The sequence below is a fragment of the Gossypium raimondii genome, chromosome 4 (assembly GCF_025698545.1).
Source record: "Gossypium raimondii isolate GPD5lz chromosome 4, ASM2569854v1, whole genome shotgun sequence".
Lineage (NCBI taxonomy): Eukaryota > Viridiplantae > Streptophyta > Magnoliopsida > Malvales > Malvaceae > Gossypium > Gossypium raimondii.
The window spans coordinates 3,883,159-3,897,924 of NC_068568.1; the positions used below are offsets into that span (position 1 = coordinate 3,883,159).

A 14,766-nucleotide genomic window follows, 5' to 3' on the forward strand; every position below is an offset into this window, starting at 1 on the left:
AGCAAATATTTTGATATCTGAATTGGAATCCGCAATTGTAAAAATAGATATTTGAAGACAATCTGTTCTGAATCCATAAAATTTAAGTATATTATACTAACTTGAAATTTTAATTTCTATATTTTAATTTAATGAATATTATGTGATTTTTTATTGACCTCCACTTTTTTTTTAATAATATATGAAAATAATAAGACGTTTGACAAAATTAAACTTAACTATGATTAATGGCAAGAAAAATCATGAAAACTCAAGCATATCATGAATTATTAATTAAATTGTTTTAGATAATTCTTTAGAAATATAATACAAATTCAACTGTGAAAAGAAATGCAACAATTTTATAATTATATATATATATATATATATATATATATATATATATATATATATATATACCAAATAGTGAAATTAAGATATTAAGAACAAATATTTCTTTTATTATTATTATTATTTCATAACTAAATTAAAATCTAAAATCTCACCTCAAATGATCACACTAAACAATAAAAAAAAACTATTAATTACAACTAGAGTCCATTCAATTTTTTACAATACATTGATCATAACCATTCACACGTGTAAATCCCACCTATGAATTGTGTGTAAATACAATATTTAATTAAACTCGTATGGAATAGTAATAAGTGCGTGGAAGAACACAAATAAACATCAGAATGGATACATGATACTAAAATTTGCTGATTCAAGCGCCCAGCTTTGCTCAACACAATGGTGAATTTGCATCTCTTGTAGCATGCTATTTGAGCGCCGGCCTTTCTTAACCACTCCTCCCTGATTTCAGTACACATCGGTTCTTAAACCATGTAAGTCATGCCCACCTGAATAAGATGTGAATGCGGCACGCTCAAATTTGCAATACCCCTCCTGCAGTTCTTTCTCAAGAAAGCATAGAAGTAATTTATAACCAGTTTCTTTATAAACCAAGAATCTTTTCTAGCCCTAATGTCTCCATGTCCGAGAAGATAAACTACCCCAGATTCCTTAGCCTGTCGTATAAAAGATAGCTCCCTTTCTAGACTATGCTCGGCATCAGATATCGATGGACTTGCAGGGGAGTTGGGGTTTAGCTCCTCAGAAATGCTTGCTTCTGAAATGGAATTGCTGGAGCCCCTAAACTCAGCCAGCAGAGGAACACCAAGTGAGTAAACACTTCCGTTAGGATCTATGAGAACTCTTGAGAAAGATGTATCCTCCTCGGAATCTGCATCTTCATCACCATCACTTTCCAATTGCCTTTGCTGAGCTTCCCGACGAATGAGCTTCTCAAGACTCTCGATCAGCAGCTGCTCAAATGCCTGGTGATTTTCCTTACGGACATCCTTGTAACCATACCTGAGAAAGTGGTTGGTCAGTTATCTGAGAGAATGCTACAAGGGGAAAGGGTGAACAAAGGCGAGGAATACAAAGGAATTGCGCACATAGTATGTAAAAAAAGATATAATATATCAACAACTTGTTCAAAAGAGATTTAGTGAAGTAAATTAGTTCATCCTTTACTCAATTTGACCCCCAAATTAATTCCACAACTCCTGTCCAAGTAACATTTTGACAATATGTGTGTTTTGAGGTTGCAAATCCTTGGTCACTGGAACGAAAAGTCCACCACTTCACCAAAAGACATGTCTATTAGCCATTCCAGTTAGTTTTTATGAAAAATTTTGCAGTACAAAACTTGAACCTGTAAAGCGATAGCAAACAGCATTGGAGGAAATGGAATTTCGATCAGGCAAGATAATAGGATCTAAGTTTCCAGCCAGAGAATTTTACCTAGCAATACACCGAAACAGATGGTAACTTTTGGGGCAGACTCGCCTGAAAAAGAATCTTTCATTCTGAGGGACCACAGGAACAGGGACATATTTTATGCAGACAAAGACGACCATGGAGTGTATAGCAGGGAGTGTGGTTATAAAATGACCGAATATAGCTGGTACTCCTTTCGCCAGCTCATTGTAAAGCAAGCCAATGCCAGGAGCTCTGATTGTTCCAAGATTGCAGCCTATTTCTCGCATCAAATCCATTGGCAGTTTTCGCTCCACTTCAGTTTCATACTTAAGCTTGCTACCATAATTCCAAATGTACATAATGACAAACATTATGACAGCAAAAACCAATATTACCCAACTTCCATCTGTCACACTCCATAAAACTGACGAGAAAAAAGTCAATTCCAAACCCAGGAAGAAAACCACAAAACTCAGCACGATTATGATGTTTAGCCGCCATATGAGAAGCATGACAATCGTGACTAAAATAGTGGTCATCATCATGACTCCCAGCTCAGCTATACCTAAAAACAAAATCAATAACTAGAAAGATGAGAAGCCGGTTTAATTTAAAGCAAGGAAAAGGGTAAGAAGATTTCTTTATCTTTAGTAGTTTGATTCAACAGCCCAGTAAAATAACTTGATAGTACTTTATATTCCACAAATCTAAATTTTTATGAGTTAAATGACACCAAAAATTCATTCAATGATAACAAAAGTGATGACTTAGTATAACCAAAAGACTAGGAAGAAATATTACCATATGCATTTCCAATCTCGTTAATGCTTGACATAGAGCAAACTAAGACCAGGCAACCTACCAGCAAAAACCAGTTTATGACAGGAATATAGATCTGGCCCATGAGCCTTTTAGATGTGTGAATGATTTTAAGACGAGGGAAACAACCAAGATTAGATGACTGCTTTATGCACGAAAATGTGGCTGTTGTCATTGCTCGGCTAGCAATCAAGGCAGCAATATTAGCTATCAGTAAGACCGGCCAGAAGATGCCACCTACGTGGGGCAAAACAGTTTTTCTGTTTAGAGTAAGGCAAGAGTGACAATTTTCCAAAATAAAAGAAAGGTTTTAATCCAACTAATTCGTGATAAAATGCGAAACTTACTAGGAATTGAAAGAAAGAAAGGATGCTTCTCGGCACCATTAAGATTTCCTGTAAGGTATGCTGCTTGACCCAAATAACCCAGCAACAGGCAAGGCAATACGAGAAACACAAATGTAAGCTGCAAACAACCACTATCACACAAATCAAAAGATTGTAAGAAAGAGGGTAGGGGCTACCAGCAATTATATCTACAGGATGTGCAAAACGCAGAACATTAGGTAACTGAGTTTTCTTGCTCCATTACCTGAATTGATCGTACAGAAAAGTAGCAAAGATCTGCAAACATTGCTTCAGACCCTGAAACATAAACCATCATCAGCACGGTAAGATCATATAGAATGACCTATATGACCATTGATGTCCTAGTTCAAATTCATCAAAGCTCAATCAACTGCATTGCTTTAGCTGAACTTTGTTGACAAATTAAAAAATTACATTCCAATGCATCAAACAAAGCATTAGGGGAAAAAAAAGGTTGGAAAAATGTGAGATAAATAGAAGGGATGTTCCTAGAGCAAGTTTGTGGGGTTGCAAGAGAAAGATTTTGCAGTGAGACATTCGCAGAAATTATCCTTCACAAAAGAAGGAAAATTGATTAAAAATAACAATATTAGTCGACCTTGAAATACAATAATCTTCTCTTAATGTGTTACCTGTTGCACATAACAGACAACCTCCCAGCGCATACCAGGCGTTAACTGAGTTTCTCTTGAAGTACAAATAGATGTGAACGGGATTAAATGCCCTCAAGACACTTGCATCATACTTAATAAGATTGTAAATTCCAATGCCTGCTAAAGAACAAAACCATATGAACAAAGCAGGGCCTACAGCAAGTCCTACTTGACTTGTTCCAAACTTCTGTACACTGAACAAAATTACAAGAAAGGTAACTGATATCATCACCACTTCATCTGCAAGTAAAGAAAAGCAAAGAAGGAAATAGAAGAATTAAGTTAATGAATATTTACCTGTAATAATATAGCAAAAACTATTAGATGTAAAAGCAGAAAGGCAAAAGGAAAAAGACCACATTGTTTATAATACATGCAGAGTTAGGACTTAGCCAAATTATAAGCTATAGTCTAACTAAAGTTAAATTATCATTACAAATGGCACATGATCAAGACAAAGGCTGCTGAAGAAACACGATGAACAATTGTCGACTCAGGGTCATTCAAGAAGCTATGAGATCTACAAGCTAATAAAATGCAGCACCATCCCATACTAAATCCAAATAACAAGTAAATTTCAATAACATTTTAGTCAAAATATGCAAATGAATCCTAGCCAACAAGATCAATTGAGAACAGATGTCCTTTCTGAGAGAATTTACTAACAGTGGAAAAGTGAGGCAGAAAAGCAATAATGTTTTATAAAGCTGATAATAGCATAAAATACCACCTTACCTTGTTCAATTGCAGCAACTCCAACCTTCAGACCACCAACAGCAGACATTACTATAAAGAGATATATACACACAAAAGTTATTATCTAAACATTGAAAATGAGAACTCAAACCACTTAATACTCTATTCCATCATAGCAGTTCTGTAAAAAAAAAAAGGCAAAAACAATAGATATGGAAACCTGACATTGCTGGGGTAACAACCCCATCAGCTATCACCATAGAAGTGCCAGCAAGCACTAACATCAGAAGGAGTTTCTTCAGAGTCAATGAAGCCTCTAGTCTCTCCTTTATTTTAAGTGATCTCTCAAGTTCAGGAGATGGCAATTTTAGTATGAAGTTAGATATCCGGGTGTCTGATGGGAGCTGATTTGGGAGAAGACTGACATTAGCATGCCGGCAAATCAACGAGTACAATGCAAAAGTACCACCTTCAAGAAACCAGCAACAGAAAATGTAAAACAGTTGACTTGGAATACATATATTTAACATATATGTTTAAGGCCTCCATAAAAGATCATGAATAGGGACTTGATAGGGAACATCTGACATACCTTCACCGTCATCGTTTGCCCAAAGTACGATAAGGACATATTTCACAAGGGGGACCAAGAGTAAGGTGTATAGAACTAGTGATAGTGCTCCAATAACATCTTCGTCTCCCTTGATAGGTGCCTTGCTAAACATCACACTGAATGTATATAATGGACTTGTTCCCACATCACCAAATACAACTCCGAGGGTCTGAAAGGCATGTATTATTCTCCTTGCTATACCTAAATCCTGAGATCAAGTTTAAGTAGAGACACATAAAAAGTAAGCAGCAAAATTAAAGAACATAAAAAAAAAAAAAAAAACTAATCTAATTTTCGTTACCATGGTTATTATAGGATTACCGAATCATAACCCATTAACTTCCATATAAGCCAGACAAATTAAAAGATCCAAAAGCAGGCTTCAATGCAATCAAATCAGACACCAAATAAATTCGAGCTTCCAAAATTATGAACAGAAAAAATAACCTATTAGATTAGCAGGACAAACTCGTAAAGAACAATGTACCTCGTAGTCACTTCTATGTGCGCCATGGACTTCGAGTGCTTCGACGTCAAAGGAATCCACGCGTGGTTCAGTGCGGATCAAACGGTGTTCCTGATTATCCTCGCCTTCGGAGTCCACCGCAGCTCGATGCGGTAAATCATCGTCGCCGTCGCCATTGTCTTCGATCTCAGAGTCGTCTTCGCCTGGGAACACCCACCGAGAATCTAACGAATCCCTCGAGGTTAATCCTACTCTTATATTGATCTCTCCTTCTCTTCCCGAAGATCCGCTACCAGAGATGACCTCCTCCGCCATGAGAGAAAATATATATATAAGAGATCAAGACAGTAGTACTATAAAGGGGAAAAAAACAGTGAGTTCAGGGTTTGGGTTTTCGCATTTTGGGGTGTAAATTTTGGGGATGGTTCTCGAAGATCATGCCGTGAACGGAAATGGAAAACGCTGTGTTTCAGTGTGCGTGTTATTTTAGCAACTTTCGGACTTCTAGCTTAGCAGTAGGATATATCCACAGGAAGTGTGTTGAGCTTCACACGCTCAAATGGGCTATTCACTGCACGCGATTATCTCCATTTTGATGTCCTGCAGGATTCTAATATTTGTCACATGTTTGTATTAAAAACTTGGGTAAACTATCTAAAAAGTCACTTTTGTTTATTTCAGATTACATTTTATTTACTTATATTTAAAATATTACGTTTTAGTCACTTAAGTTATCGTGTTGTAATATTTTAGTCACTGAGTGTTAATTGCCATTAACGGTGAAACAGTAAGATGAGTTAACACATTAAATCATCATTTCAAATATAAATTTTATTTTAAATTATACAATTAGTCCTCATTTTTGTTTTTCATTTTGAGCAATTTGTCCCTATAGCTCAAAACAAAAAAATATAGGGACCAATTGTATAATTTAACCTAAAATTTTTGTTTGAAATAATGATTTAACGTTCCATTTCAGCTTAACGTTATACTGTTAACTACAATTAATGACTAAGTGACTAAATGTTACAACAGATTAACTTAAACAACTAAAACGTAACATTTTAAACATAAGTGACTATTTTAATAATTTACCCTAAAAACTTCCAATTAAATGCCGATTAAGTCTTGGCTCGCATGGATATTGTTGCCAATGCAGGAGAACGTGAATTTGAGTGTATTGAAATGCATTATACTCCTATTTATGGATTGAGAGGGATTATGGTTAGTTCTAGACATTATGCTAAAAAATAGCACATATATGATCAAAACTTATAACGAAAACTGTTAAAAAAATCAATTTAAATGATTACTCATTTAATAATAACATTTTCGTTAAAAAGTAGAAAATATATCAGTATTTATATAAGAAAATTTTCAATGAAATGTTATATTTAAATAGTGTTAACGAACCACTCCTTTAATGATACTAATTTGTCCAATCAATATCATCACCAAACTCTTCCCGTTTCTCTCCTCTACTCAAATATCCACTTTATTTTCTCACCAAACCCAACAAAAACCATGAATTTACCTAATTTACTTACGAAGTTCCGACGCTCTGATCTCCGGCGTCGATTGTTGGATGGGTTCAGGATTTCAGAACAACAAACGGGTGTTAGCTAGCCCTAGCAATTGAGGATTTGACAAAAATAAAGCATATGGAAACTAAATTATACTCTCATCTTCTACGAACTGTAGCCTAGATTTTTTTTTTGACTTAAAAACATATAATTATTTAATGGAATTAGTGGTTTTTTATTTTTTGGTGCTAGGATGATGAAGGAGAAGGATTTGATAGTGAAGAATCACCCAAATGAGGTTGAAATTTTATCAGAGAAGAATTTTGATGTTCAAGAAGAAGATAAAATTAAGAATTACCGAAATGATTTTTGATTTATTTGATAAAAATATTTAATTATTTTTTCAATTTCTTAGATTTTTAAGATTTTATATATTTTATAAAAGAAAGACATGTGGCGTTTATGTTAATCAAATGAACTAAAATTATAACATAAACACGTTAAAATGAGTCAAATCATAAATTAAACTTTTATTTAAAGATTATATAAAAGTATGAAAAAAATCATCATAGTTATAGTAAATATACTTTTAAAAGAAAGAATAATTTTTAATTTTATAATTGAATTGATGACACGGTTAAGAAACGACATAAATTCAATAAAGTGCTTAAATAATAGTATAATTCTCAATGTTTTTATCTTTCGACTATTTTTTTAACTAAATTTGATTAAAATAATGACTAATTTTATGGGGTAAGGGTAAAACAAAACCCTAAAATAAAAAAAACAATTAAGCTTTTAGGAAAAATATTATAAAATTACTAAAGATATAGTTTTATAAAAATATTAGAATTTACTAACAAATTATAAAAATATTATAAAAATTTAAGTCTGTAAAAAATCAATAAAAAATATTATAATTTCTGTTGCTCTTTTTCAAGATTTATTAACGACCCAGAAGATAATATATCAGAACAAATTCCATAACCTAAACCAAGTAAAATTCTTGAATCAGTTATGACTGTTCACCGAAACTTCTCAAACTAGCAAACCACCAACAGCTACCCCTCTTTTATTTCCTCTCAGGCTCCCACCCTCACAAGCATTTCCACAAGCATTTACCAGCCATGGCAAAAGACGGAGCAGTAATAGCCTACAACAGCACGTCCATAACCAACGCCAAGAAAATCACCTTCTCTATCAAGGTGGGGGCTTGCCCAAATGCTCCGTGGCGGGGCCATTGTCGAAGTCTCAACCCTCAACCAAGCAAAAATTGTTAAGGGGCAAATCTAACTAGATCAAATTGATAAATATATATAAGTTTTAAAGATTAAATTTTCCATTATGCCTAAAAAAAAAAAAACGTAAATCAGCATACTTTAGTTTAAAAGTGTTTATGGCCCAAATTATATTGTTATGTAAATTTTAAACTCTAAAATTTAAATAAAATATTAGTAAAACGAACTCTTCTATCTTTTTTAATTTTAAAATTGAGTATATTAATTCCTTTAAAAACCGGAGCACTATAATCCCGTCAATTTTGAGAGTAAGTAACCAATGGTAATTAATTGCGACATTATTGTTTTCAATCGATTGTATATAAACTTGATTGGTATAACAACAAATTTAGCTCTTGATATTTACATGTTTTATTAATTTTGTCTGGATTCTAAAAAAATTAACAGATTTAGCCTCAACATTTACACATTTACATAAATGTTGTAGGTCAAATTTGTTAAATCACCACTAAATTAACAGAATGTGTAAGCTTTAAGAGTTAAAATTTTATTATACCAATGAAAATTGTGTACAACCGACAGAAAACTTTAACGCCATGATTAATTGTTCTTAATTTCTCACGCTCGAAATTGACAGGATTAAATTGTTTCAAATTTTTAAGAGGAACCAATTTACTCAATTTCAAAATTGAGAAAATTGGAGAAAAATTTTAACTAAAATATTTAAAATTGACCAAATCATTAAATAAAATATATTTTCTTCAAATTTTAGATTCATTAAGGGTCTTTTGGATACGTTTATATACAATTAATATAAAAAATATTATAATAATATTATAATATTAGACAAACGAAATCCGAATAAAAGTTAGACTCTAGAATACTGTAGAAAAAGATAATAAAACACAAACGCGGTGGCAAAATTGTAATTAAACGCCACTCCAAAATCACATAAAAATATCCCGACTTCGACCATTCTCGAAATCTTTTATTTTTAGTGTAATTTAAAAAATAGTCACTTTTATTTACCTTAAGTTATATTTTAGTCACTTATATTTGAAATGTACGTTTTAGTCATTTATGGGATGTCTACCGACGCAAAATAAAATACATGTTCACAAACAATTTCAAAAAGTCGAAGAAAATATCAAGAATTTTAATTTATGGTTTTCATTAAACAATAAAAAATCCAATCCTTTGTTTTTCAGAATTGAATAAAAGAGGTAGAAGAATGCAAAGAAGACATACCTAGACCCTCCATTAAATCCATCTTTATGAAGCAGTCAATTTGATTTCAGCTATTTTGATATTGATAATAGTTTTTCCAGTCAAATGAAAAAAAAGAAGAGACCAAAGAAAAATTAAAAAGAGAAGATGAACAGTTTTTTCAGTTAAAGTTTAGGTTTAAAAATTTTAATTAATTTAATTTATTTAATTAAAAATCTATTTTCACCCATTTAGAAATCTAAGTTACACCTAAAATCTAGTTGTAACGGAGCGTAGCTGTAGGGTGATCACTTCGTAACAAAATAATAATATAAGTGACTAAAACGTAACATTTCAACCATAAGTGACTAAAATGTAACTTGAGTCAAATAAAAGTGACTACTTTTGTAGATTACCCTTATTTTTATTTATTTATTTTAATTAACACAAAAATTGTAACTAAACGTTTTTGTGGATTTTACTTTCACATCCACAAATATAAACCCTAACCGTAAAACCTTTTCTATTTCTCGATCTCTGTTCTTCCCCCAATTTTTTTCTTCTTCTCATCAATTGCGAAGAAAAAAAATGTCTCACTTTGGAAGATCAGGTCCTCCCGACATCACTGATACCTACTCTCTTCTCGTCCTCAATATCACATTCCGTAAGCTTCTCTCTTTAGCGGCTTCGTCGTTTAACATCTTTGCTGCGATTTTGCTTATAAATTTTTAACTGGAAAACATTTGATTTTGTTTGAATTTTGTTTAGGTACGACCGCTGATGATTTGTTTCCATTGTTCGGTAAGTACGGGAAAGTCGTTGACATCTTTATCCCTAAAGATCGAAGGTTCTTCGTTTTTTCTTTTTTGATTTGTATTTGTTCTTTTTGTGGTGGTTGTGAATTTATAAGAGAATGATTTTTATTTGTGATTATAGGACTGGTGATTCTCGAGGTTTTGCATTTGTACGATATAAGTATGCGGATGAGGCACAGAAAGCTGTGGATAGGCTCGATGGTAACCCTGCCAGCAACTTCTTTTTTTTGTATTGATTGTGATATTGTATTGATTGTGTAGATAACTCATTACAATTATATGGAATTTCCCTTCTTATTGCAGGGAGAGTCGTTGATGGTCGGGAGATAACAGTTCAATTTGCGAAATATGGGCCTAATGCAGAAAGGATGTAAGTTTTGTGCTAGCTGTCTTTTATTATTCAATTGCTTTTACTGTTGAACTGATTTTTTGAGCCTGATGTAGAGAAGATATATGCTGGGTGACAAAATTTTTTATTATTGTTCAACTATCATGAAGCAAAAAGCGATCTTGTTTGGCTTGAACGTGAAATATGTCCACTTGCTTGACTAATTTGTATTAGTAACTTATTACTATTTCAAGTGATTGTTTGGAAGTTGGAAAGCCAGTTTGGGTTGCTCGCTTAATTGTTGTGCAGCAATCTCTGGTTTTATTTTTATTGTCTATATTGCTGTGAAAAAAAATTATTTTAGTTCTGCTTTAACTTCGTATCACTAAGGAAAATACTTTATTGTTTGGCTTCTACTCAGATAATGTCCAACTGCATAAGTATTGTGTAGTGGTGATCAGCTAATTACTTCCAGTGATTAGCTTATCTATTCTTTTAATGCATCTTATCCATATATATCCTTTCTCATATGGTTTTAATATTTGGGTGAGCAAAACTCGATTCGATTTGAAAAAATCGAAAAAAAAATTTAAATTTCTAATTAATCTATCTGAGTTATTTGAATTATTCGAGTTCGAGTCAAGTTGAATTTCACAATTCGAATAACCTGAATAATTTGAATAACAGATTGGTGTAAATACCCTTTTGGTCCCTGGCAGCTTTGAAAATAAGCAAATTGGTCTCTCTCAACAAAAATTCAAAATAATTTTCAAAAATTCAAAATAAATTTTAACATTCAAAATATTTATAAAATTTCAAATTTTATATTTAAAAAATATAAAATTTTTAAAAATTCTAAAAATATATAAAGAAAAGTTAAAATTTTAAAAATTTTCTAAAATAATAATTTTGGTGACCTAATTAATGATTTAAATTTATCATAGTATTTTATTTTTTATGATTTTACTTTGAATTTTTTTCAAATATATATGGTTTCAAATTTATGTGCTCTAACATGGAAATAGTTATTTTGTAACAATATTTTTATTTGATATGTTCAATTTTTCTAATTTAACTCTTAACAATTTCACTCGATTTAACTCGATTTGACTCTACTCGATTCAAAAAAATTTTAAATTGAGTTAAGATAATAAAATAGGACTCGTGAACTCAATTAACTCGAAATTTTTTCACTCGATTCGATCGAATGCTCACCTCTATTTCTAGTAATTTCAGTCTTAACTCCTAAGGTCTCTGATGTACCATCTCTTTTGCAGTCACAAAGGAAGGATTATTGAACCAGTTCCAAGGTCAAGAAGTCGCAGCCCACGCAGAAGGTAAGTTGTTTTAACTGCTCTTTTTTTTTTGGCATAGACAACTTTTGATTTTCACATTTTTGTACTGTAATTTCATTTTCTATCTGTCTGTCCCCACCTTTTTGAATAAATCATGGGGGACATTGATGAAGGGATAACTGTGAAGGTTTACATGGTTTGCTTTTTCTTACTAACTAAAGCAGTCTTGATTATTGGCAGCATGAGCATGATGGTGCTAGATGTTGGTAGCTCTGAGCTAATTCATTAACTCAATGTTTATCTTCTTGTTCCTGAACTACATGTCTGGAGACACTAGTTTTTTGCCCATTTTCACCTTGGCATTTTTAAAGTAATGTTCTTTTATCTGATGTGATTTTAAAAGGGGAAGCCGGCTTGGTTTGTATATGTGATGCTTTTAAGCTTGTTTGAATAGCCAAAATATAGGGATTAATTGTATTTCTTTATTGTCTCATTTCTAGTAAACTGGTTTGCATTGTATTCAATATCTTCAGGCACCGGGATGATTATTCCAGAGATAGGGGTTATAGGAGAAGAAGTCGTAGTAGGAGCTATGACCGGTATGAACGTGATCGATATCGTGGGAAAGACAGAGACTATCGGCGTCGCAGCAGGAGTCGTAGTGCAAGTCCTGACTATTCTAAAGGTCGAGGAAGAGGGTGCTATGATGATGATCGGCGGAGTAGCAGTCGATCACTGAGGTTTGTATTTTATACTTTGCTCTTGGATTAGAATGCCAATTTCTTTTATGCTATGTTGTTGTGATACTTTTATTTTTATTTCAGTGCTTCTCCTGCTCGCCGCAGCCCTAGTCCTCGTAGGAGTCTTACCCCACGCAAGGCCTCTTCTCCAAGGGGTGAAAGTCCTTACAGGCGCAGCCGTGATGGAGGGTCTCCAAGTCCTCGAAGTGTTTCACCACGAGGCCACCCTGCTGATTCTCGTAGTCCATCTCCTCGGAACTCAGATGTTGATGTGAGTTTTTCACTTTCTAGTTTATTCTTCTCCGCTTCCCCATTTCTGTTTAATCTTTTTTTTTTCTTTTTTACCGTAAAATTACCTTTGCAAAGCAGTTCTAATCCTTAACTGTTTACTTTTGCATTTGAATTTTGTAGGAATAATCTTGTGGATGGATTACTGGAGACTCTAAGTAGCACGTATCTTGTTGCTATGTTAGTGTTGAGGACATTTATATATCTTGTGTTCTCTAGTATTGGTAGGACTGGTTTTTTGGTGTTTTAATTAACTGTCCTGAACCTTCTTTCTCTATCACTTAAGCAGTATCTTGGAGTCTGAACTAATGTAGTTTCAAGTTTGATGTTTCAGTACCCACCAAAGATTTTGTGATGTAAGCTGGTTGTTTTAGGTTGCTTTCCGTTCCCCCTTTAGATCTTATAGTTGGCTCCTTGTTGCTTGTCTCCCAAATTAATTTTTCATGGAGCCACTCCAGTGTTTCTTTTTAGTTATTGTGTTTCCCTTTTTTCTAAGAATGCTGATTCATCTGAAACTATCTGTTGGGTTTTATAGCAATGTTCGGGGGAAAGAGTGACTTGGGCAAATGGACATGATGTTGATGTTGTGGCTGTTGATGCTGTTTGTATCTGTAGATGAATGATCGTGATTGTGATGCTGGTTATAGCAGTATGCTGATTGCAGGGACAATCTGTTAAGTACTTTTAACTGATATTTATAATTGGTAAGACCTGCAGTTGAGTCTTGATTTTTGAAAGCCTTGCATCCTTTAGGTTTCTGATATTTCTATGCGGTTACCCTCTTGATTTGCTCTTTTTCTAAAATTGAGACCAAGGTTAAGTTGCGGTGATGGTAGAAAAGGAAATTTGAACTGTGAAATGCTGCGTATGATGGACGTATGATGCAGGTTCTAAAATAAAGAGAGTAATGTCTTGATCTGACCCTTGCAACTGCTTAATTGAACCAAAATAACCTTGTGTATAATGGTTTCACCGGTGTATTTAATCGCACCCTATTATTGCTAATATTTTGAGTTGTAGCAAAATTGTACGTGACTGATGCTGTGAAGTGGTGGTTGTGCGTATCTGTTGTAAGATGCATATGGCTGGTGTTTTAACCAAATAGAGGCGGTTGCCGCGTTTTTTTGTCGGTTGCCTTTGTTGCTGGTGTGCTTGAAGCTGGCTGTTGCTGCCCCCTTTACAGGGCCATGTTAGTTCTACCTTTATTACCAGTTTTTATCTTTTTAAATGTTAAAAAAAAAAAAAAAAACCTTGGGAACCGGTGTAGTGGCATTGTGATCTAGTCTTGGTTCATTCTAAGTACTACAGGTTTGGTAGGATATATTGAATTTTTTAAATTATAGGAATAGCTTAAATGGATGAAGATGTTGAAATAAGTGAATAAAAAAGAGGTGTGTCCTGAAAATCCAACCTGTGCTTATATTGTAAGTTGGCTTTGATCTGTTTTCTATTGCATGCTCGTGATTGATGATTTACACCAGGAAATATGTTCATAACTTTAAAATTAAAAAAGAAATTAAATCATTGGCTGCGGTGGGCCATTTTTAATGTTTCATTTAATTTGAGGAGAAACCTCACGTTTGAATTTTCAAGTAAAAGAAGGGATGAAAAGACGGTTTCAGCCTTTTTCTGTGAGAAGGTGAAAGAATATGAAAAGATTAAAACAGGGTATTAGAAAACCCGATGGATTTTTTTTTTGTTTTTTATATTTCCAGAATTGTAAAAAGAAATAAAAATTTACTTTCAAGATTTAATGATTTTAAAATGTAGGTTTTTTAAATTTTTTCAAATTTGTAAAAATAAAATAAAATAGATCTTTTAAAGTTATTGTTAAAAATAAAAAATGATATTTTGATTAAATTAGGAATGTGTTACATCATCATTTAAGAGAAGAATTATTTTGTACATTTCAACAGATGCCTTGTGGTATTTTTACCTCTTCAAACTATTTTGTTGTTTTAATAAATTT

At 33.0% G+C, this 14,766-nt stretch overlaps 2 protein-coding genes across 10 annotated transcripts; one reads left to right on the top strand and one right to left on the bottom strand.

The window, feature by feature from the left end:
- Window positions 1-520: 520 nt before the first annotated feature.
- On the bottom strand, window positions 521-5,931 carry LOC105779862 (potassium transporter 7). Of its 3 annotated transcripts, XM_012603821.2 has the most exons (11): window positions 5,386-5,927; window positions 4,878-5,106; window positions 4,506-4,754; window positions 4,325-4,375; window positions 3,569-3,829; window positions 3,160-3,212; window positions 2,916-3,033; window positions 2,698-2,805; window positions 2,551-2,607; window positions 1,792-2,314; window positions 521-1,356 (listed from the first exon to the last, which is right to left on the bottom strand). In XM_012603821.2, the coding sequence occupies exons 1-11, from the start codon at window positions 5,677-5,679 to the stop codon at window positions 819-821; spliced, it is 2,481 nt and encodes an 826-aa protein (XP_012459275.1). In that variant the 5' UTR covers window positions 5,680-5,927; the 3' UTR covers window positions 521-818. The 3 variants fall into 3 exon arrangements, with proteins under 3 accessions (XP_012459275.1, XP_012459274.1, XP_012459276.1); XM_012603820.2 differs by having other exon boundaries at window positions 2,551-2,805; window positions 5,386-5,926; XM_012603822.2 differs by lacking the exon at window positions 521-1,356 and adding an exon at window positions 1,363-1,702 and having other exon boundaries at window positions 2,551-2,805; window positions 5,386-5,931.
- Window positions 5,932-9,815: 3,884 nt separating this feature from the next.
- On the top strand, window positions 9,816-14,207 carry LOC105780081 (serine/arginine-rich splicing factor SC35). 7 transcript variants are annotated; one of them, XR_001129185.2, is made up of 10 exons: window positions 9,817-9,995; window positions 10,100-10,178; window positions 10,268-10,347; window positions 10,450-10,516; window positions 11,752-11,811; window positions 12,303-12,509; window positions 12,594-12,780; window positions 12,921-13,501; window positions 13,607-13,701; window positions 13,818-14,207. XR_001129185.2 is itself a non-coding variant. In XM_012604188.2 (8 exons), exons 1-8 carry the CDS (start codon window positions 9,920-9,922, stop codon window positions 12,924-12,926), a joined length of 762 nt encoding a protein of 253 aa, XP_012459642.1. In that variant the 5' UTR covers window positions 9,817-9,919; the 3' UTR covers window positions 12,927-14,207. The 7 variants fall into 7 exon arrangements, 1 of the variants encoding a protein (XP_012459642.1); XR_001129184.2 differs by having other exon boundaries at window positions 9,816-9,995; window positions 12,921-12,977; window positions 13,333-14,207; XR_001129183.2 differs by having other exon boundaries at window positions 12,921-13,701.
- The last annotated feature ends 559 nt before the right edge of the window (window positions 14,208-14,766 follow it).

Coding starts and splice junctions, on each gene's coding strand:
- LOC105780081 (XM_012604188.2), top strand. CDS start 9,920: ATGTCTCACTTTGGAAGATCAGGTCCTCCCGACATCACTGATACCTAC. Junction 10,517..11,751: donor GGGCCTAATGCAGAAAGGAT/GTAAGTTTTGTG, acceptor TCTCTTTTGCAG/TCACAAAGGAAGGATTATTG. Junction 12,510..12,593: donor AGTAGCAGTCGATCACTGAG/GTTTGTATTTTA, acceptor TTTTTATTTCAG/TGCTTCTCCTGCTCGCCGCA.
- LOC105779862 (XM_012603820.2), bottom strand. CDS start 5,679: ATGGCGGAGGAGGTCATCTCTGGTAGCGGATCTTCGGGAAGAGAAGGA. Junction 5,107..5,385: donor CACATAGAAGTGACTACGAG/GTACATTGTTCT, acceptor ACTTGATCTCAG/GATTTAGGTATAGCAAGGAG. Junction 3,034..3,159: donor TTTCTGTACGATCAATTCAG/GTAATGGAGCAA, acceptor GGTTGTTTGCAG/CTTACATTTGTGTTTCTCGT.